General features: G+C 37.5%; 2 protein-coding genes across 5 annotated transcripts in view; one reads left to right on the top strand and one right to left on the bottom strand.

Annotated features, from left to right (window-relative positions):
• Positions 1–24,375, top strand: part of LOC128930103 (uncharacterized) — a 346,098-nt gene that overhangs the window by 218,517 nt on the left and 103,206 nt on the right. The gene's annotated exons all lie outside the window — the stretch shown is intronic.
• TNFSF18 (TNF superfamily member 18) lies at positions 6,924–18,751 on the bottom strand. Of its 2 annotated transcripts, none has more exons than XM_008985007.5 (3): positions 18,362–18,751; positions 11,583–11,616; positions 6,924–9,339 (listed from the first exon to the last, which is right to left on the bottom strand). In XM_008985007.5, the coding sequence occupies exons 1-3, from the start codon at positions 18,749–18,751 to the stop codon at positions 8,993–8,995; spliced, it is 771 nt and encodes a 256-aa protein (XP_008983255.3). In that variant the 3' UTR covers positions 6,924–8,992. The 2 variants fall into 2 exon arrangements, with proteins under 2 accessions (XP_008983255.3, XP_002760407.6); XM_002760361.6 differs by having other exon boundaries at positions 11,583–11,613; positions 18,362–18,562.

Raw genomic sequence — 24,375 nt, 5'->3', positions numbered from 1 at the left:
TTATTTTACTTTACTCCTTAGACTACTCTGTACAGTAGAAATAATTATCCTCCCTTGACAGATAAGAACGCCTATCCCCAGAGAAGGCACAAAGATCGCTCAAGCTCACACAAAATATAAATAACAGAGTCAAGATTTAAACAAGTCTGTCTAAATCTATCTATCTCTATCTTCTATCTATCATCTATCTATTATCAATCTGTCTATTATCTATCTATCATCTATCTATTATCTATCTGTCTATTATCTATCATCTATCTCTCTATCTACCTATCTATCTACCTCTCTGTCTGTCTATCTCCTACTGGTTCTATTTCTCTGGATAATTTTCACTAATATATACAGGAAGAAACGCCACTGAACTGCTCCTGATGCATAAGGCCCACAAACATTTTTGTCCTTGGATTATACAAGAATTGTTGTATGCTTATGACAAATTTTTTTCCTCACTCAGCTAGCTTAAGTTGGTTTCTATTAGTTGCAATCAGAATCTTAACCAATACAGTGATTGATTGAAAGTGAGGGAGAAATAAGAGGGAAGAAACTTCTTAGACATATTGAGGAAGATGGTGATGTTTTTATGGTGGAGAGTATGAAAGGAAGAATTGGAGAAAGTTTAGTGTGGATGAGATAATGAGTTTAGTTTTATAAAGGTATGGTTTCAGATGTTTGCAAAATATCTAAGCAGGCTTTACTAGTATGCAGTAGAACTCAGGAGTTGCATGAAATGGGATGAATATTTAAAAGTCAACAGCCTTCTGGGTGAAGTCACTGATAGGGATAAAATTACTATAGAGAGTGGGTAGAGTGAAAATGGGGCAAGCTGAGTCCTGCCTCCATTGAGTTACAGTTTTGACCTTAATCAGAAGACATCAAAATTCTAAGAGATGCCCTGAGGAACTTTCTGTATTCCAGATATACTCTATCTTACCTCCACTGTGAAGTAGTAATTCATTTTTTTCTTCATAACCCAGATCAGTCACCCCACCCAACATTGTAACTCACTTCCTGTCCTATTGACTCAGAGGCATGGGGAACCCAAAGTGACCAGGCGGGAGTCTTAAGTTCTGGTTTAATGGAATCATAATTGTGTCTTTTGGTGGGAGCCTTTTCCCCTCTGAAACTAAGACTTTTAGGCCTTAATTTTGCTAGAGGGCCACTAGGGGTAATGGTGAGCAATACCACTTCCATTTCACCCTTGGATTCCTGATTCAGAGCATATACAGCTTTCTGGAGAACCTTGCTCCAGTCCTGCAAGATATTGCCATCTGGTTGGCAATGTAACTGAGTTTTCAAACAGCCATTCAAGATGGCGGGAAGCATGGTAAGACCAGTGAATTCTATAAACATGGGCCCATTGCCACATTTCATTGTTTGTGAAGTGAGTTATTTGATCAGAAAAAAGTGCTGTGTGGATACTATGACAGTGGACAAGGCATTCTGTAAATCTATTAACAGTGTTTCTGGCAGAAATTGCATGCAGGGAAGGCAAATCCATATCCACAGTATGTGTCTCTTCCAGTAAGAGGAAAATGCTGTCCCCTTCATGAAGAAGCAGTCCAATGGAATCAACCTGCTACCAGTTAACTAACTAACTGATCACCTAAGGGGAACAGTGCTGTGTCAGGGGCTCAGTGTTGGTCTCTGCTGCTGGCATATTGGGCATTCAGTTGTGGCTGTAGCCAAATCAGCCTTAGTGAGTGGAAGTTGATGTTGCTGAGTCCATGCATAACCTCCATTCCTGCCACCACAGCCACTTGGTTCCTAGCCCATTGGGTGATCACAGGGGTGGCTGAAGAAAGAGATTGACTGGTATATACAGAAAAGATCATCCTATCCACTTGATTATTAAATTCCTCCTCTGTGGAGGTCATCCTTTGATGAGCATTCACAAGGGACACAAATGTATTCATGTTTGTTGCCCATTGAGAGAGGTCTATCCACAAATCCCTCCCCACAGTTTCTTTGTCACCAATTTTCCAATCACATTGCTTTCAAGTCCGTGACTATCTAGCCAAACCATGGGCTACTTTTCATGAATAGCTATGTAATCTCACATCTGAACATTTCTAGACCCAAGCAAAGTGAATAACCAGGTAGCAGAGTTTTTCCTCATCACTATCCTCCAGGGCAATGTCCCAGAGAGGGACATGCAGCTGTCCACTTTCAGGCAGTGCCTACATATCATACAGAACTATCTGTAAAGCAGGACCTAGTCTTTGCTTTCCCTGTCAACTAAAACACCCTCACAGACACGCACAGAGATAATGTTTTACCAGGCCACCTGGAAGTCTCTTAGTCCAGTCAAGCTGACACATCAAGTTAACTATCACACCATCTTTTATTTCTGCTCTTCTCTGCATATCACTTTTATCCTTATGTCTTACCCAGGCTGGTTTTAACTGCATCTCACTGGATTGGCAGAGAGAAGATGGGCTTCCCCATACTTCCCAAATGTTTATCTTTTCCAGCCAAGAGACCATCTCAGAATAGTTAATCCTGCAAAAGTCACCTCTAACTAAGAGTAGGCTCAGATGGTGAAAAGGAGACTGCTGAGTCCCAGCCCTATAGATAAGCAAGTCCAATAAGGAAATCATTACAAGCTTAGCAAAAATCTCAATAGTTTTTATCATAATCATTAAATTCTGATAATTCCATGTCATACATTCTTTTTTTCTTCTTTCCAACTGTATTCGGCTGTTTTCACATTGCTATAAAGCAATATCTGAGCCTGGGTAATTTATAAAGAAAAGAGGTTTAATTGTCTCACAGTTCTTCTGGCTGTATAGGAAGTATAATGCTCTCATCAGCTCAGCTTCAAGGAAGGCCTCAGGAGACTTACAATCATGGTAAAAGGGAAGGAGAAGCAGGCACATCACATGGCTCAAGCAACAAGCAAGGGGCAGGGGAGGTGCCACACACTTTTAAACAATAAGATCTCTGAGGAACTCATTCACTATCGCAAAAACAGCACCAAGAGGATGTTGCTAAACAATTCATGAGAAATCCCCCTCCATGATCCAGTCACCTCCCACCAGGCCCCATCTCCAATACTGGGGATTACAATTTGACATGAGATTTGGTAGGGACACAGATCCAAACCATATCATGAACTTTTAATTTAGGTTCATGCTACCTGACTTCAAACTATGCTACAAGGCTACAATAACCAAATAGCATGGTACTATTATCATAACAGATATGTAGACCAATAGAACAGAACGGAGGCCTGAGAAATAACACTACACATCTCCAACCATCTGATCTTTGACAAATCCGACAAAAAGAAGCAATGGGGAAAGGATTTCCTATTTAATAAATGGTGTTGTGAAAACTGGCTAGCTACATACAGAAAACTGAAACTAGACCCCTTCCTTACACCTTATACAAAACTTAATTCAATATGAATTAAAGACTTAAATATAGGACCTAAAACCATAAAAACCCTAGAAGAAAACGTAGGCAACACCATTCAGTACATAGGCATGGGCAAAGACCTCATGATTAAAACACCAAAAGCAATTGCAACAAAAGCTGAGATTAACAAATAGAATCTAATTAAACTAAGGAGCTTATGCACAGAAAAAGAAACTATCATCAGAGTGAACAGGCAAAGTACAGAATGGGAGAAAATTTTTGCAGCCTATCTGACAAAGGGCTAATATCCAGAATCTGCAAGAAACTTAAACAAATTTACAAGAAAAAAACCACCTCATCAAAAAGTGGGTGAAGCATATGAAGAGACACTTCTCAAAAGAAGACATTTATGCAGCCAACAAACATATAAATAGAAAACTCATCATCACTGGTCATTAGGGAAATGCAAATTAAAACCACAATGAGATACCATCTCACGTCAGTTAGAATAGCGATCATTAATAAATCAGGAAACAACAGATGCTGGAGAGGATGTGGAGAAATAGGAACTCTTTTATACTATTGGTGGGAGTGTAAATTAGTTCAAACATTGTGGAAGACAGTATGGCAATTCTTCAAGGATCTAGAACCATTTTACCCAGCAATGCCATTACTGGGTGTATACGCAAAGGATTATAAATTATTCTGCTATAAAGACACATGCACACGTTTATTGCAGCACTGTTCACGATAGCAAACACTTGGAACCAACCCAAATGCCCATCAATGATAGACTAGATAAAGAAAATGTGGCACATATACCCCATGGAATACTGTGCAGCCATAAAAAGAATGAGTTCATGTACTTGGCAGGGATGTGGATGAAGCTGGAAACCATCATTCTCAACAAATTAACACAGAAACAGAAAACCAAACACCACATGCTCTCACTCATAAGTCAGAGTTGAACAATGAGAACACATGGACACAGGGAGGGGAACATCATACACTGGGGCCTGTCGAAAGTGGGGGTTAGAGGTAAGATAGCATTAGAAGAAAAAAAAGAAAGAAAAACTCTGCCACTGATTATTAAACAAGTTTTTTTTTTTTTGCCTTGGGTTATTGTAAAGCCAATTGCTTCTTGGTACATCTGTTCGGCAAGCTTAAAACAATAAGATTTTATCCTGCTTTAGTGACACAACACAAGATAATATATTGGCCACTTTTCCTTAGTGCCAGTGAGTTTATAAGTTTCCTTTGTTTAATTACATTACAGTGTTTCTGAGAACAGATTCTGTGAGGAAGGAGGAGAACACTTGTGAACAGTAAGTGAGGGACTGGGAGACAGTGAGAAAATGGAGGCTGACAGCTTTGCCCCCTGGACTCTGTCATACAAAATGCACAAGATAATGCTATTTATACATTCAAATAAACACCCAGATACATTTTTGACTCATTTATTTGCAACAGACAATAAAGGCTATGAGCCAGGCACTGTGTCAGATGTGGGAATCTAGATCATCAGAATTCTCTCATAGTCTAGCCTGTTAGCCAAGAGGTACCACCCAAATGCAGAGAAGGAAGACAAAATGACTATCTGTGTCTTCCATTCTAAGAAACTAAACCAACCAGTATACCTCAGTCTAATTGAGACTGTGTGTTGAGGCTCTCTGTGAGAGGCATGCCACTCCCATGGTGTCCTTGGATAACACCAAAGCAGGATGGAAATGATCACCTTGAACACTGAAATCTGAGATTCCCATTGTCATTATGCCTTTGAAGAGATAAGGAGGTTGGTTTAATCTAACATACGCTATTCATTGAATTTTTGTTTTCCTATTTTCAAACACTGCCTAAGTTCTTTAAGGCAGGTCAAATAAACCCTCTGATGTACTTGTTCAAACAGCATAACTGGGTTCATCACTACTGCTATGTGTAGTGTTTTAGAGCAATAGCTCAAGTCAACTGTTTTGAACTCCTTAAGGTTGTTCACTGCTCTCACAAACCAGTAGATTCCAATAAGATAAAGGAAGAGTCTGCATTTTGCTGTCTTACGTATTAAATCTGCTTAGAGTTCAGCACTAGGGAAATTTCTTTTTCCCAATAAACAGTGGGCTTAAAAAATGAGATAAAATGATTTTATTTCCTTTATAAGTCCCCTCCCTTCACTCACTTGCAAACATTTCACCCAGATCAAGGATAAAATGAGGGCCAAGGTGCTGTGGTTCATGCCTGTAATCCCAACACTTTGGGAGATCAAGGTGGGTGGATCACTTGAGGTCAGGAATTCAAGACCAGCCTGGTCAACATGATGAAAACCCATCTCTACTAAAAATACAAAAATTAGTCAGGTGTGGGATTGGGAACCTGTAGTCCCAGCTACTCGGGAGGCTGAAGTATGAGAATTCCTTGAACCCAGGAAGAAGAGGCTGCTGTGAGCCACTGCACTCCAGCCTGGTCAGCAGAGTGAGACTCTATCAAAAAAAAAAAGATAAAATGAGGCCAGAAGAAGGAGAAGGAAGGACTGGTGACAACATTTGCAGAGAGCTGTGGCTGTTCTGTGAGGCCTTACCCATTTTCTTTTGCAGGACGGATTGGGGGCAATGAAACTTTCTAACCTGAAGCCTGGTAAGAGGACTTCAAGGGAATTTCTAAAGTAGCTTTAAAATCTATTTCCTGCAATTAGGAGATACAAACAACGGGTGCCTGCCTTCGCCTAATAAAGCTAAAGTTAATACTGGACTAGGGTGATCCCACCCAGGAAATCTGTCTGGAAAAGAAGGGCCAACTGCTTGGTAATGGAGACAGGAGAATCTTGCTACATTGAGGTGGGCTCATACTTTCCTAGTTTGTAGGGACAAGGCGTGTGTACAAATTTCCTATGCTTAGATGGGAGACTCATGAGAGAGTCATAATCAGTGGAGTAACTGTCCCGGAATTATAAGTAAACCCTAGAATAAGGCATGCATCCTTTTGGATCACACAGTAAATGTGTGTCAAAGCATCATTTGTAGCTTCTACCTGATGGGAATCTGTAAACTGTTAAGTTGTCAGTTAATCAGATTTTTGCTTCTCCTTCTTTCTAATAAAAATATGCCCTCCCAAATGAAACTGCCTAATTGGGATAGAACACAAAGGCAAGAATTTCATTTTCAAGATGTACTGATATACTTCATGTAAGGAGTCTGTTGACGAGATTACATTGCTTTTCAATTAACTGCCATCTTCAGAAGCAGAGATTAATCCACAATAATACAGCATGCTCTTGTTTGATGAGGCAAAATGGAAACCCAAAACAATTAGTGTGAGAAGGGTTGACAGTGGCTTTGATGGTGAGTGTGGACAGGGTGGAGAAAAGGAGTAGGTGAAGGTCAGAAAGTGAAACTGTCTGACTAACTCATCAGAAATGGGAACAGCTATGATGAAAAGTCAGTTGCATCCCGCTCAGTTCTGCCTGACACTTGCCAAACAGTGTTTCATATGGGCAAAGATTTCTATGATGTACCTTTGTGTTTTCTGGATTACTAACTCTAGTCTGATAACCCACAGATAAATTAGCTGCAGTCCATTTACCAGCATGTTTTATTACTGATTTAAAATGCAGACTATTATGTGGAGAAACAGGAAAACAGTATACATTGAAAACAAAGGCTGAAATTATACATCAGGAAAATTTAAAGGCCACCAGTTGGTAGTCATTCTTCCAGCTGCAGCTGCGGTAACCTCTGCTTGCCCTGAGAAACCACCAGTATGTCAACCTGACAATTTTCTTTTCTCCCTTAGTCTGCCATGATTGTCCCAGAAATGAAGTGGGAACAGAGAGGAGTAATTAAGGAGAGTTTCACAGCGGTGTGCTGGTGAACCAGCTGTCCAAAAGGAAAATATGTAGTGTTTGCCAATTCACATGGTATAAATACTCCCACATAGCCAATTTCAAGAGTGGTAATAATTAATAATCAGAGTGCAAAATTCCTGAAAATTTAATAATATGTGCTTATCAACTAGCACCAGCCCACTCCAGCACACATTGCTTATATACAACAAAAATCAAGAACACCAAGATTTTATACAGGTATATACATGAATATATATATGACACACTTTAATTTCCTGAGAAGATATGCAAATGCAACAGAAAAAAGCTCTCCAAGTCTTTGGCCCTTTAGTTACTCAACAGTGTTTTTTAAAAACTTAGCCTCAGGCTTAGCATGTTCCTTTGCAATTTTTGTTACATAAAACAAAAAAAATTTTTTAAATAGCTTTACATATATTATTTAACATAATGCAGCTTTTCACAAATACTCATAAATATTTTAAATTTGTTTACAATGTAATATATACCTTTCAACAAGAACCTGCATGTAGGTAATTTAAGAGTCCAAACATTTTGAATTAAGTCCTATTTATTATTTTTAGAAGTTAGCACATTTCACTAAGATGGGCTCTGCAAAGTGAAGAAGGGGATTTGGTTGGGGTAAGGCCTGAGCAGTACCCAGGATCTCCCTGATTTTGGCAGGAAAAAAAAAAAAAAAACTTTGCTGGTAAAGGAAAGATCTGTTGTAGCTTCACTCTGCTCAGCTTGGGCTAAGGTGACTTTGCTAAATTTTAGAGTCTTATAACATGATAGCAGAAGCAACAATTCTAAAGCTGAGACAGTGCAATGTAGTGGAAAACCCATTGCCTCTCGTAGTCACTTGTCTTATGAGTTGAGGCAAGTTGGCTATGCTATGCTTCCATATTCTTATTGCTAAAATTTTCTCCCAAGTGCCTGCCCAATTAACTTCATAGACTTGCTACCTGATATACGAAATCACTTTGCAGATTACGGAAAGCTAGCTAAAAATACTAAATCATTACATGACATAATGTAGTAATGATAATACCATTTCTGGGGTTAAATCTAATGATTACTAATGGTTACTCTTTCTTCACAATTAGCAGTGTTTAGAAACACACTCAAACAGTAAGTTCTCACAAAGCCCTACATGAAGGTTCAGAATGACTCCTTTGACAAGGCTTTTTAAAGCACCCTGCATCCTGAGTAAGACAAAACCAAGAGAAATTTCCAGATAACGTACATTCCATTTTATGTCACTTGTACCTCTATTCCAGTAGTTCTCAAAATGTTCTTTATCTTCTAACATCACATCTAAAGTAGGGTATGGTAGGCATATCTGTGGCCATCCTATCAGTCTACTTTTTATTGGGAAGGTGTCAGAAGATGGGAGTATGAGAAGAATGAATTAGAGCAGCCCAAGAATATGAGAACAAAGCCAGGCTACTGCCCCAGATCCTTTTTGTATATCAAGTAAAGCTTCCATGGGAACAGAACTCTATTTTTCCACTCATGAATTCAAGAATTAGACAAGATTCTTTGAAAGCACCTGTTCTCTGTCATCCATATTCATTTTATCATGGATTAATGAAGTATCTCTGTAGATCCAATCAAAAGTCTTTTGCTCTTCCTCTGAGTCTTTTTCGGATAAGCATGATAGATGAAAATTCACATTCAGAGGAGTTCAGATTGTGTTGATTTTTGTAGACAGCCAAACTCTAGAAATTGAAAATCTTCTCCCTCCAGTTCACCCACTGGCACCTCTGCATGTGCTGAAGAGAATGAGATCAAATCAAGCCTCTAGGAAATGAAGTGGGGATTTGCTAGTAAAAGGATACCCCAGTATGTATTATTTTTTAGAACCTGATACTCAGAGTTGAATATCAAGTTTATGGTGTCCCCAATATGCAATTCATAAGTCCCTCCTACATTTTGGATGTTAGATTTGTTTGTTAGATTTTGTATCATGTCTTTGTTTTTATACAGGCGCACCTCGAAAGGAGCTACATCATTGTAGTTTGCATTGGGAGCCACTTGGCCATAAATTAAATATAAGCCATTCTGAAGTATCTCCAGCTTCCAGTCAGACACCTCATTCACGCAAGGAGGTTCAGAAGGTGCCATTTGCCATTTTGAGGGTAATGGTCCTATAAGAAATATACAAGGGAAGAAAAAAAGATGAGTGCATAGTTATTTCATTATTTCATTCTTTTCCAGATGGTAGTTAATTCTTTACCACATATATATTATTTCTTTAGCTGATCTATACTAGTTCTCTTCAAGAAGAATTTTCATCTTTTAAGTACCTATCTACTCCTTGTTTTAGAGAAATTACAAATCCAAAGGGTATTTCTCACTTGGAGCACTCTAAGGAAAAGAATTTGGAATAGAAAAATGAGTTAAGTGACTCAGCATCTCTTGTCAATTAATATTTGAGGGGAAAAGAAAGGGGAAGAAAAGACAAATAGAGACAGAGAGGAATCACAAGCCAAAATTTTGAGAACCAGGGTTGGAGTCCATGCCTTTCATCCATTTTCTGTGTGAGCGCCATGGGTTGTTTATCAGTTTATCAAAGAGGTCTTCCTTAATCAAGCTATATTCAAGAATATTCTCCTCTCTCTCTCTTCTTTTACCTTGCTTGAATTGTCTTCATAAAGGGTGTCAGTGGTGAGGGTATTATGAATTAAATTATTTATTATCTATCTTGTATCACCTTGAATGCAAAATTATTGAGGCCAAATATATCTGTTTTGTTCATTCCTGTATTTTTAGCACCTGAAAAAGTCCCTGGTACCTGGTAGGTGTTCTATAAATATTTTTTGCTTGAACAATACTTCCATGTTCCTGAATTAGGTGATTTGTGTCTAAATTATGGCTCTTCTCCTCAGTTTGTAGGTATATATCATTTAAGACCTACTTAGGATTCATTATTTAAGCCCCCAAAAATAGCTAATGGTAAATTTATGAGTTTACAAATAGACATAAGTTGACTGTTTAAATATAAGGATCCCTAGTGCAATACTGGGGACAGTTCCCCAAGGGTAAAGAAAGGGTAAAGACCTAATCATTCATTTTCATTAGCACATATGAAATTTAAATGTTTACCTAACATTACTTGGTTTTGCACAGCAGTGTGATCTCACGGCCCCAAGAGGTGTTCTTACCACCCAGAATGCTTATCTGTTGCACAGTTCTCCATAATTTTTGTTTTAAGAGACAAAGCCTTAGTCCCGTAATTAAAAAGAAAGCTTGATGAGAAAACACCCTGGAAGAGGTAACATTTTTACTTCAATTCTAATTTGTATAAATGACTCTCATTTGTGTAATAGGTGTAAGACTCTAAATGTAGATTCTGGAGGAGAGTGAAAGAGAGATGACTAGAACAACGAAGTCACCCTGTATCACCAATGAGCTCAGACCCCGTCCATTTCTTCTGCCTTGACATGCAATAGGCAGGTCACCGGGAAGAAGTGTCATTGGTTTTCCTATTTAATTCTGTGAAAGGGAGGTCACTTAAAGACCACCTTAGCATCACTTGAGTCTCTCAACTTTTACCACATCAAAGCAGAATTTTGCACATACCGTGGACTCCCCTTACCAGCAAAACAAAAACAAAACACAGAGTAAGAGACAAGCAAAAGGAAACTATCTAATTCCCACAAGCCAAGGAAACCTACTGGTTTAAATGATAGAGGAACACAGAGGTTGCAGAGTTAGCTCTAGAAATGGTCTGCTCTCAACTGAAAATGTGTGTTTGGCCTGAAACCTATAAACAACTTTAAAAAAGGTATTTATTTGGCATTTTGCAGGTATTCTAAGAAATATTCTAAGGCTAAGTGTATCTGCAAAGTGTAGTGTGTTTTCTAAGCAAATATCAGGTGACTACAGGGGAAATGACAAAGAAGCTAAGCTTAGAAGAGAAGGGAGTAGAGGAAGTGGCCACTCTCCCAACTCTCATTGCTCTTCTGTACGTTTAGAAACAACAATTGCACTCTGTCACATACTCCACTGTACATTAGCTATATGTGAAATGTGAGAAAGACTTTAAGGAAAGGTTGTAGAAATCTGAAACTTGTTGTGATTATTAAAACACAGAATTAAAGGTAGATTCCTGAATCTCAGATTCAGAGGCCAGTAAGAGAGATGTGCATTCCTGCCCAGAGAGGCAGCCTTCAGTATGAGATTTGTCAGGGCATCGGCTTGTTTTGTCTGGTTCACCTCTGGGAGCCTCAGTTCTTGGGCAACTACCCAGTACATAATAAGTAATTCTATATAGGAGCTGAAAAATGAATAAAAGAAAATACAGGTTTTCTTGAGAGCACTGGCACCTGCCTTCTTGCATCAAAAACTAAGAAAAGCAAAACAGAGACGTGCAAGATAGGTTACTCACCAAACTTAGCCATACAGGGCTCTTTAGCAGTCTGCTGGGGAAAGAAAAGAGGAATTAATTAGGATAATGATAATGTCACTAACTTTTTTGATTGATTTATTTAGAGCTTTGGATTCCCGAAGTAAACTACTGTTCTATAGCCATAAAAAAATCCCTCCCTCCATTATGTCTCGGTCATCTCAGCCTCCCTATAAAGTTGACTAGCTCCATCCTTTACCTTTTATTAGCTAGCTTCCCTTTGGGATTTTTTAGGCAAAGGTCAAGTTCTCATTCCACTACCTAATCTATACCTACAGGACAACTATTTGATCTTGAACCTCCCCTTTCTTGAACTCTAAAAGTTTTTCAACAAAACAGCAGTTTCCACACCCCAGTGACTGCACAGGTGATCTATTGACATGTGAAAGGAAAACGATAAAGCTTCTATTTATGGTTATTTTTATTTAAAATAATAAATTAAGCCCTAAAAATATTTACAACTCAGATTAATGAAGCCACTCTCGTATAATATTCAGATAACTACATGTCATATACACTACCTGAGATACCCTGAGAAACAGTTCCAAGTTTCAGACTATTGCAACGTACAGCAGTTCACATGCTACCAGATACCATCAGTGTGTGGTTAGTTTTACAAATTGAAGTCGTTAAATGCTAAATGCTCAAAAATACTTTGTAGTTTATTAAGGCATAACCACAAACATTTTTTATATCACCCAAAGTTTTTAATGGCAAAGTGATTAAAAGACTTTTTGAACTTAAAGATGTTGTACAGTTTCCTTTTATAGGATTTCTCTGGCTACTATGCTAGGAAAAAATTAAACAGAGGCAAGAGCAAATGTAGTGAGACTAGCTAAGAGATTTTTACAGTCATTCATGGTGCCTCTGACCAAGGTGCTAACAGTGGAGGTGGTGATATGTAGCTGGAAAATAGGCAACAGAAGTTCCCAACATGGATATGGGGTAGGGAATGAGAAGAGACAAAGATGACTGCAGTATTTTAGGCCTGAGTAATAGTAAAGATAAAGTTGTTGTTCACTAAAATGAATAAGATTTAGGAGGAATAAATGGGGAGGGGAACAATCCTGAGTCTGGTTTTGGATACGTTAAGTTTGTGATGTTTATTATAAATCCAGGCAAGGGTGTCGAGCAGGCAATTGGATACAGCACGCTGAAATTTAAGGGGCTCTGGTGATGTCAATTTTGGAGCCTTAAGCTCATAGACTATGCTTTATGCATGAGATCGTATGAGACCATCAAGTCAGTGGGTGTAGATGGAGAGGAATACTGGGACATCGTGATATTTAGAGGTCAGAGAATGAGAAAGAGCCAGCAAGGGAGAATAGAAGGAAGAAGCTGGGTCTGAAACTAGGAGAGTGTGATGTTTGGAAGCCAAGAAAAGAAAGTATTTCATGGAGGATGAGTGATCAACCAGTGTCAAATGCTGTTCGTAGGTCAAGTAAGAAGAGGACAGGAAATTGACTGACAGATTGAGCAGCATGGTAGTCACTGGAGTTCTTGACAAAAGGAGTTTCTGTGATGTGAAGAGGGCAGAAGCCTAGTTAGAATAAATTTAAGGGTAAATGGGAAAAGAGAAGTTGGAGGAATTTTGCTGTAGGGAAAGCAGAAAAAAATGAGTGGAGTTTGGATGAGGATGAGAGGTCAAGAGGTTTTTGTTGTTGTGTTTTAATATGAGAGAAATGACAACATGTTTGTCTTGCCATTTGGTGGAAATGTTCCTGTAAAATGGATGACGCATAATATGTAAGAGCAAAGAGAAAACAGTTGGGACAATGTCCCTGAGTAGGTAAGAGAGGATAAGATTTAGTTCATAGATGGAATAGATAGGTACGTGGACAATATATCCATAGTGACAAGAGAGAAGAACAGTATTTCTGGACACAAATGCAGATGAGTGGTACTCATTGGAACTTCTTTCCTCTCTGCTTCTATTTTCTCCTGAAATGTGGAGGCAAAGTTATCAGTGGAGAGTAGGAATGGGGAAACTATTAGATGTTTGAAGAGAAGCTAAAGGTGTGAAAGTATCCAGTAGAGGAGAGTGAATGGACTGGGAAATGTGGGTTGTTTCCAAAGCAACACGCAAATCCACGTGAAGGCAGTGGCTGTGAATTCAAAGTAAGACCTTTCAACAAGTTTTATGTTTTTCTTCAGATATATTCAACAGTGAAAGACACAGAGCAGTTGGATTTAATCAGCAGTGGAGGTTTTCCATAGTTGAGCTTTTGTCATTAGAATACAATGAAAACAGAGAGAAGCAAGTGAGTGAATTTATACGAGGGAAGTGTTAAAGCTATAGACCTTGGAATTTAGTTGTGTAAGGAAGGAAAGAGAGGCATCCATCATTGAATGATGGATTGAAAATTGAGTGTTATGACATGTATGCAAAGATGTGCTCTTCCATTTTAACCTACATTTGTTTGTAATTTTTCAGTCATGATAATCAAAATCATGAAACAAGGTAAATTGACATTGCAAACTTCAAATTCCTATATCACAAAGTGTTAAGCTAAGATTAAAAAATAAAATAAATGCATTTATCAAATTACTCAAATAATTACTTATTTTAGTAATGTTTATATCATATATTAATATATTATAGAAAATATAACATTTGGTGAAAGCAAAATGGTTTTGCATTGTGAGAGCTACATTAAATGTATTATTTGGCTCATCCTTATAAATACATATTTTTGTGTATCTCTTTAGTGTACATATTGTTAGTACTTGTATAATATTTAGCATATAATATTGGGAATTATACTGAAAATACATTATTAAGAGGGAGACGTATCCAAAAAGTCTGAAAGCCACTATTCTCGGAAATACATTTTTTGATTCCCTACACTTGTTTTTGTTCTTACTTTTTTTTTTTTGAGACAGGGTCTCATTGTGTTGCCCAGGCTGGTGTGCAGTGGTGCACTCTCAGCTGACTGCAGGCTTATCCTCCTGATAGATTCAAAAGGATATCCAAGAGATTCTCCCACATCAGCCCCTTGAGTAGCTGGGACTACAGGTGCATGCCACCATGCCCAGCTAATTCTTTGCATTCTTTTGTCGAGACAGGGTTTTGCCATGTTGCCCAGGCTGTCTCAAACTCTTGGGCTCAAGCAATCCACCTGCCTCAGCCTCCCAAAGTGCTGGGATTACAGGCATGAGCCACTCTGCCTGCCTCGTGCAATTATTTCATCCTCATTTTGGTGTTTCCTAGAAGAGATGTTGAAATTCAATTTAGTTCAACCCATGATAGGGACGTGACAGAGACTCCCTTAACCCCAATTTTCTCATCTATAAAATGGGAGAAATAATAGCGCCTAGCTTGTTGAAGTTGTTGGGTTTAAATGAGGTCATTCTTGAGAAGGGCTTTGCCCAGATCCCCTGCCTGGACCTGTTCCATAACTATTAGCTGTTTGGGTGATGATGGTGATTGTGGTGAGGAATTGAACTAACATTTAGGCATCTGGATTCCTAACATCCTACAGCATTATAAGCAGGAGAAACAAATGCAATTTTGGTTGTTACCTCAATGAGTTTGTAATCTTTCTAGAAAGACATGATTATATACCTAAAGCAATTTGGTAACAATCTAAATATGAATGAGCACTAAATACATGCCACAGATAGTATCTGCACCATTTAGTAGCATGTATGAGGCATGTTCAGAGGAACTTAAGGCCATAGACAACCTAAGGCCAAACTACTTGCCAGAGCCAGGAATTCCAGATGCTATACTGCAGGCTGCTTCATGTCTATAGAGGGCCAAAGAGACCATCACTGTCATACTCTCTAATTATTGCCATCGGTGAAAATTCATCTAATTGTGAAATTATCCATTTGGCTGTGAAATACAGTCTTTGATTGAGAGAGTGATATAAATAGACAAAGAATCATATTGTTAAATGATCTTGTTAAATTTTTGCCCATTATGTTCTCATTAATAGTAATGGGGCAAGTATTAATCACTACCATCTACTGGGAACCTACCACATGTCAGATACTCTATTGTCTCATTAATCCTTTCCACAACTCTGTGAAAATTACCTTGCTCATTTAGCAGATGATGAAATGAGGATGAGAGAGATTAAATAACTAGCCCAAGGTCATGCAGCCAAGGAAAGGCAAGAATGAGATCCACACCCAACCTGTTTGATTCAACGCTCTCACCCCTACCAGTCTGGAGGAAGTTTCTATTTATAATTCTGCTGATGTTTGGAAGTAGTAAGTACCCATTTACAAAGACTCATACGGCATAGTTATTTTTGCTTAGAAGGATCAGTTTCTTTTTGTAACCTCATCTTGATTTAAGGCTAGATTTACATAGTTGGGCTCAAAATGACCAAAACAATCATTCTATCTCCAAACTATCCCCAATCAAATCATCATTGAAAATAAAATCTGCTCTGATTTTAAGTACAAGTACAACTTCTCCTTCCTTCATTGTATTGAAGTGGGAGACTTGCTGAATATTTGGTTTTGTAGACATAACTTCTGTGAGGTTATTTTTCACTGAGGGATTGACCAAACTCCTTGGACTCACAGCTATCCTTTTAGTTAAATATCTTCTGAAAGAAGAGAGGAAAAGAAGAAAAACAATAACCAAAGGAGCCAAGCTTCCTATCTAACACTTTTGAAGTGTTACACTTTTTTTTAAGTGTATACTTTATATTTTCCAGATAATCTCCAAAGTGGGACTTTGTATATAAAAACTAGAGTGGAGACCAAAATAAAACTTCAAGGTGCATGGGTGTTGTGAGAATGTGGAAGTGGCCACATCATAATGACTCAGTATCTGCCAGCCTCTCAGACCTCTTTTCCAGAGATATTTGTTGGTGGTCAATAGGAAAAGGGAAGTGATGGTAAGTGGAAAATGAAATACAGGAGCTAATATCATGCGTGGTTGGCCAGGCCAGCGGCTTTTCCCATAGAAACAAATCCTGCAAGCGTCCTGTCGGAACAATATTCTGAAAACCTTTTATACTTCCCTATTTTAAACAAACTCTGGGTTATCTTTAGAGGCAGAACCTTTCATTGAGAAATTGGATGTTCTCTAGGAGAGAGAAACCAGAACCAGAGCTCAACCCATGGGACTAATCCAGTTTGATTCTGAAGAGAGGTGTCCTAGATGATTCTGGCATTATCAGACTTTCTCTTTCCCTTTCCAAGAACCACTGCTTGCAAACAAAAAGAAAAAGTCTGATGATGCCAGAAAGGCAGCCAATCACTGGCTGACTTTGGGAAAGGCATTTTCCTCCTCTTCTGTGCATGCGTTCCTCAGTTATGTGTGGGAACTGATGCTGCCTATATTCAGTGATCTTCAGGGTTATCTGGCTGATTAATCTTACAGTTTTTAGAAGAAAGAAGCACTTCTAAATTTAAGTTATTGCTATTCTCTCACCCTTCCTCTTCTTCAGAAATCTAGACACTAAGAATTTATGACAGTTCTTTTCTTTCTGCTCAAACTTCACCACCCAGAAAGTTCACACTTCTGCTTGATACATTTCTTGAGAGAGAGCAGGGTGGTAATCAGAAATGCCTCTGTTGCACATAAGCCTTGTATACAGTTATAGAATACAAATTAATGGGGTACAGTGGAAAAAATGGCCAAAGCTATACCTACTCTAAATTAATATCAATAGGGGACTGCTTCCTCCTGCATCTTTTCTCAATTCCTTTTAAATATCTTAGGTGGTAGAACTATATCTTTGAAATCTTCATTGGCCAGTTCCCTTAAGAAAAATGTTTCTGCAGTCACATTTCAACCCTTTCTCAGAAGGACATAAACCACTTAATTCTCCACAAAACTCAGAATCTTCAAATTTAACAAGAAATAGGCCAAATCCTTAAATAAATAAAGCATTTCTTATTTGCTTTTTGGTCAGTGCTATGTAGTCAAATGTGAGGAATGTTTTTTAGTGAAGAACCAAGCTTATCTCCATATCCAGTGTACCATCCCATTCTCTAGGCCCACAACTTGGCCTGCATCTCAATGGGAAATTCCTGACAAGCATCAGGGGCTTCCCAAATACACATTTGCTTTCTCCTTCCTCCATGAAGTCTTCCCTGATCAGCTCAACCTAAAGTCATTTTTCCCTGCTTTTGAATGTCTTAGGCATTTATTCTTCATACTTCCCTTAAGTAAATTCTTGATCACTGCATTTTACATCAAGAAGAAACATCATAATAAATCCATTCCCCTACCACAGTTTTTTTAGATAAAGAAGCTGAAAACTAGAGAGATTAAATGGCTTTCTCAAATATATGCAGCTGATTATTAGGAGACCTAGAACCAGAAGTCAGATCTTCTTCTTCCTAGCTCAGTGTACTTTCCTCCTCAAAGAGACACAAGCCACCTGTCATTTACTTAAACCTGTTTTTCATTATTTTTTCATGTCTTTTCCACAGATAAGACTATAGTTTGCCCTCCATTTCTTGGCATTCATCATATTTTATACCTTCTTTATTCCACCAAGAGTTATAGCAGAGGGAGGGAAAAATACTCCACAGGCACTGTCAATTGACTTAACCAATTCTCTGAGTTCTTCAACTAACTTTTAGCATTTTCTGAGATCTGTGTTCTCAAACCTTTAGATAAACCTCAAAAGCCATGTCATGACAATATCAGAATTATATTTACATTACTTACACACATCTCTCCCTTCCAACTATTGCTAACAATACTGAGTAACAATGATAATAACTAGAAAAACAAACAAATAGAGGATTATAGTAAATAGCAACCTTAGGTACAGTTGCCTCCTTACCTCTTGTTGGAGAAAAACAAAGATTAGCGAACTGATGGAGCAAAGAAATAGCAACACAACTACTGAGCAAAAGAGCCACAGCTTCCAGGATAATCTCTGAGCTCCTTGAGTTCTTGAATGGCTTAAATGCATATTTTCCAAGTGGCTCAAACACATTTTTGGAGAAATGAGAGCTGTAGAAAACAGAAATTCACAAGTGATGGATAAATGATGCAAGGCCATGCTTTGTAGAACTATGGTAATGAGTCGTGGGTGTGGAAGGCGGAGTTTTCCTTCTGTTGCTGTTTTAGAAAATGATACTTTATAAGCTAAGTGCTGACTCTCATTTGGCACCAGGTCAAACACAACAAAAGGAACGGAAGGCTGTAAGCCAACACAAACTAAGAACATAAAAAAAGAAGCACAAGGGAAGTTCAGAGAGAGAGAGAAAAAAATCTTTCCTAAACCAAAAGGCAGTACAGTGCATGAGTAAAGGAGCCTTGGAGAATAAAGTGGTATATGCCCATTTAAGAAAGCATTCCAAATTATTTCTAGATAAGCAAATTACTTTATATAAGGAGAAATAAAGTTTGAGATTAAGCCCTATCATACTCTAGATATCATGTACATGAGAGGCAGAATGCTAGGAAGTTGTGAGTTTAGGATCTGTAGTTCAGGGAAAAAAATAGAGTTTCAACCACATCATCATCTTGTATATCTTAAATATGTACAATTTTTGTCAATTATAACTCAAAAAAGCTGAAAAAAAATCTGTATTCACAAAAATGTTTCATCAATTTCTAGTATATAGAATGCGTTCATTCAGAGATATTCTCCAGAAAATATCAAGTGTGTTAATAGAATTTAATAAAAAATTGTAAATACAACAAGCTCAATTTTATATTTCACCTTTTTAAAACTCTGATAAGCTAATTCTGACATAAAAAGCTGTTTTACAAAAGAATATTTTCCTCTATCCTGCCCTCAGCCTGAGCTTATATACTATTCCAAAAACAAACAAAAAAAAGTCAGGTTTTCTTCCTGGGACCAAAATATGAATTTACTACAAAATTGAGGAGGACTCCTGGTTCTATGGACCTCAGCCTCCCCATCTGGTAAAGTGGATTACTTGCCTTTTTTACAGAATGCCAGCATGGCATGCTAGAAAGAACACGGGCTATTAAATCAGACAGACATTAAGAGCAGAGGCTGGCACTGCCCAGTTCCTACTGGCTCTGTGGCCTTAGGCCTGTTACTTGAGTTCTCTGATCTTCAGTTTCCTTAATTGTAAAATGGAGAAAAATTTCACTTTATAATGTTTTGTGGAGAACGAAATACACATGAAAGGTTTATGTGTTCCATAAATGTCAGATTATCTCTCCTCTACCCTCTTTAGCAATGTAGTGAAGGTTAATTCAATTTCTAAATCCTAGAAAAGAATGAGCATTATTTATCTTTCCCACAAGACATAACTCAGCTAAAGTTTACTTAAACAAAAGGAAGTAGAATGAAAGTATTTTGGAAAACCTATTTTTCAATTAAGAGAGAATTGAAGATTTATAAATTAGAAAATGTCCAGAGATTTAACATCCTTATTTACAAAAAAAGGAAACTAAGGACAGTAGAGAGTGAGAAGTGTCTCAAACCACTAATGGCTGGCTGGTGATGGACTGGATACTCAAGCGCACAGACCAGCTTTGTAATCCAACCGTTTGTCTTCGTACTGTACTATTTGCAATATTAGTAGCAATATTTCTCTCTGAACTGTCAAAATTTTAATTTGGGCCCTATTTTACCTTAATCAAGAAACTATTTCTTAAGAGACCAGCCACACAAAAACGATTTTTCAACACAACAAATGTTTTTGTGGCTCTGTACTAGATGCAATGCAAGGATGAATGATGAACTTACTCTTACTCTTACTCATGGTACGTGAACTTAGATAACATGCCTAAGGCCACAGAGCAGGTAGGAACTGGGCAGTGCCAGCCTCTGCTCTAGAAGCCTGATGCCTTGATCCTATAACCTTTGCACTTGCAACAAGTCTGGAATTCATATACACAAACACATAACTTCAAATTGGAAGTTAAACTATATCCTTCTTGTTTTTCTGATCTGCTTCTTTTCCTGTCTCCTCTCCAGATTTTTGAGGGAACTTCTCTGGCTTATTCCCTTAGGTAAACATTTATTCACATGAGAAACTGTTCTAAATACAATCCAGTTCCTCCTCCTGCCCTTAACCACGGTTAGGCTCCGGGATATCCTTATTACCTATTTTAACCTTATGACAGTATCTTAAGAAAGATGACGTATTTATCTCAAGAGCACTACATTCTAGGGCCTCTTTTCATGAAATAGGATTTAGAAATGAGGAAACTTCAAGTTAAGACAGGTAATAGTAGGGAAGACTTTCTGAAATTCTAGAGCAATGAGTCATAGTTGGCATGATCTTGGTGAAGTTCAGGATCACATGTTATATCTCAAGATTTCACAAGAGGTAAATGAGCACCAAACTCAAACTTCATGTTTATGATCTGTCACTGACTCAGATACTTGAGCATAGTTTTTTTTTTTTTTTTTTTTTCAATTAAATCCAACTAGCAAATCCATGTTGAATATTTACTATCTGCCCACTACTGTGCTAAGAGATTGGGGAGATATATTAAAAAGTAACAGCTGCCAAGGAATTTGCCACCCAACCAAATTAAATCCTTGTAGACAGGGAGACAGATGTCCAAATTGATACTATATGTATCAATTTCTCAGACAGTGCCTGAGCAAACAGACCTAGATAAACTAAACAGTTGAAGTAACAGGTTGGAAATGAACTGTTTAAGAAGAGAGGAGGGTACTCTTTCTTGAAGGTATGATAATTTGATAAATAAATATTCAGAGATATAAGCATCTATAAATATTAGAAATTAAAATAAGAACTCAATATTAACAATGACAAAATTCCAGATTTTCTAATGAATCTGGTATTTTTCATTCAAGAGCTGCAAAATGAAGAATTTCAGGAAAAAGGGTCAAAGAAAACCTCCATTCTGTATTTTTCATATTGAAGAAAAAGGTCTAAGACATGTTTCATTAAGGAATTTGAATGACATTCATAGCCGCTTTGAATTCAGGATTAATTGTAGAACAATATGGTTGTAGTTCAGTTACTGACTAAATTACCTTAAAATGCATTAGGCATTTACTGTTTCTTCTCTGTGTGCAAATGATTACATTTGAACATCAAACATCCCTGCATTCTCTTTATCTATTAAAACAATGAAACTGACATTCAGGAGGATTAATCATTTGCCCATAAAGATAGAATAGGGATTGAATCCTCCTATGTTGGGCCCCAAAACTCACATTTTTTTTCTACCTGTTTATGCTGAAATAAGTCAAGAACATCCCATGTGCAATCAACAGAGTGGGAGACATATTGAAATCTGTAAGAGAGCATTAGGTGGACATCAGTTTCCTCCAAAATCTGTTAGTACTCAGGTCTGCACTCCTTGCCACATTCGCTTAATATCACTGTTGATCATGACCTTATCCTTGAGATAGTGTATGGTATAGCATAATCAATCAGAATTTTTCAAAAGTCAGAACTCAGAAATAATACACAACTAAATTGTCTACTCTGGATGTCAGAGTATTTATTGTCATGACAAATAGAGCTCATTTGACTTGAAGACACGTAGATGGATATATACAGTAAATCGATAATGGGAGAAAATAGACATGAGCTATAAATAAGGTTTTAAACTTGGAATTTTTTTAAGGAAACAACAGTATCTGTTAAAATTAATAAATGCCTACCCCATCAAGAGAATTATGTACAGTTCATTACATATAAGTAGATGTATGTGTATGTATTACATGTACATATTACACACATACATACACACATGTACATCTTATAGATATAATACTAAAAGATATACGATGACTATATCAACCTTCAGATCATCCTGATTATAGAACTAGTAACAATCCTAATCAGGTTAATCTAGGAAGTAGATCAAATTCAAGCGGTGTTTTGATCTCACAACCTGGGGACCCTCCTCCATGTACCACATTGTGTTGCTCTGTGCTGTCTTTTTTTGCATGTCCACTTTTTTGGAGTCTTTATCAAATTGTTTTGTTTGTCTATGTTTTACTAGCTCAAGTACAACCTTTAAGTAAAAAGTCTAATAGCCAATTTCCATTGAAGCCTTTCTATGCTAGCCACTTAACTTACTACTAATCATTTAGAATGGCTCTGTGATGTTATAGGTTCCTATTTCTCTAGCCTGAGCCCTTTATGTCAGTGGCATGGTGTGTGTGTTTACCCTTTCTGGACTATTGAGCATTGTGTATCCTGACCATAGAAGGAGCGTCTTAAGCACCTTTTGATGGGAAGAATGACGTCCTGCTTAGAATCTTGATGAAAACATTGGCCATTGTGCAATATGGCATAATACTTCCTATTTGAAACCATACATCACCGTAGAGGCTATAATGATTGGACATTGCTGTTAAATCACATCTTGCCCTATATCATATAGATTGCCATAAAATTATGTATTTTACCTATCAATCTCATTGAAATTAAAGGGTCTTAAGACTCCTGAGATTAAGTTTTCCCTCCAAATCAGAATTTTCGGGGGCAGCCCTGGAAGAGGGAATAGAAGAAAACATTTTACTTTTACTCTTCTATTTGGTTTCCCCCTTTGACAAGCTCTTAAAATTTCCTCCTCCAAACTACTACATGCCAGCTTCAGTGGAGAATACTCAGCATATTCACTGCTTTCAGCACCCAACTATGACATGTATTCATATACTCTACAGTCTGAGACACTTTCTCATCTGGTTTTCTATTTTTTACATGATCTTGTGCCATTCACACATTTGGTTCATATCTAGATTTGTTGGTTTTGGAACTAGGAACCTAAATAAATAAAAGCACATTTTTGCTTTTCTTTCCAAGATGATTCCTAAATACACAGGACATGTTATTTCTCATTTATTAAAAAATTTTTTGAGCCTTTTCTACAGCAAGTACAATGTTAAGAGCTTGAATACTGATAGACACTGATAGACAAGGATCAGTCTCTATCTTAAAATTTGTTATTGTTTTGTTTTGTTTGCTTTGTTTCTTTAAGTAGCTGGAGAAAGAGACAAATATACAAAACCAATACAGAGAGAAATGTAGTAATTGGGTGAATACCAAATACCAAAGGACATAATGTCTACATTGAGATATATGTCTGCAGGGAGGTTATTTAGATGGACAACCTCATATTTCATTATCTTAAGCTAATCAATTGCTATTTCTATTAATAAACTTGCTGAATAGTAAGATATGATATGTAAATATGTATAGCATGTATACTATGCATAATATAAAATTTAAATATATATTCGATGTGTGTGTATGTGTGCATGTATGTCAGGTATTTTATTTGGCAATGGAGAAATAAATAAGACAAGGTCTCTGATCATAAGGAAACCATCATCTGCTGATTTTCTTACATTTGGGCATTCCAAAATCGCATGGAAAATATGTTTGCAATCACAGATCTTTGTAGCACCTTATGTAACTTCCCCAAAGTTACTAGGTAATGTAATTCAGGTAAGAATTGGCCAACCATCTCAAGTTGTTCAAGCCAAGATACTCATCTATCCAGTTTGGCGACTCTAGCTGTGAATACAGTAGGGTATTCCTCTATAATAAGGAAGGAAATTTTGGACGGGATGCCAATGGAAAAAACACTGACTCACAGGCAACATTATGGAATGCTGCTTGATGGAATGGTACCAACTGAAGGCAATAAGCAGTTTCCATTTACTAAATGAAGAACAAACACCCCAGAGGAGTTACATATGAATATTATGCCAAGATAAGGCCCAAATTATTTTAAGTCTTTATTCTCTCTACAAGCCTAGGGCAAATCTCGTTGGCCGAAAGTAAGAATATACCCACTGTCCACACATATATGGCTCTTACATCTTACCCTGTGAATTTCTAGATCCTGTCAGGTATCAGCCTCAATGGTGAC

The sequence above is a fragment of the Callithrix jacchus genome, chromosome 18, assembly GCF_049354715.1.
Source record: "Callithrix jacchus isolate 240 chromosome 18, calJac240_pri, whole genome shotgun sequence".
Classification (NCBI taxonomy): domain Eukaryota; kingdom Metazoa; phylum Chordata; class Mammalia; order Primates; family Cebidae; genus Callithrix; species Callithrix jacchus.
The sequence above is the reverse complement of the archived record's forward strand: the minus strand, read 5'-3'. Positions and strand labels throughout refer to the sequence as shown.

Coding starts and splice junctions, on each gene's coding strand:
- TNFSF18 (XM_008985007.5), bottom strand. CDS start 18,751: ATGTTCTTAGTTTGTGTTGGCTTACAGCCTTCCGTTCCTTTTGTTGTG. Junction 11,617..18,361: donor TTGTTTTTCTCCAACAAGAG/GTAAGGAGGCAA, acceptor TTCTTTCCCCAG/CAGACTGCTAAAGAGCCCTG. Junction 9,340..11,582: donor GCCCTGTATGGCTAAGTTTG/GTGAGTAACCTA, acceptor TATTTCTTATAG/GACCATTACCCTCAAAATGG.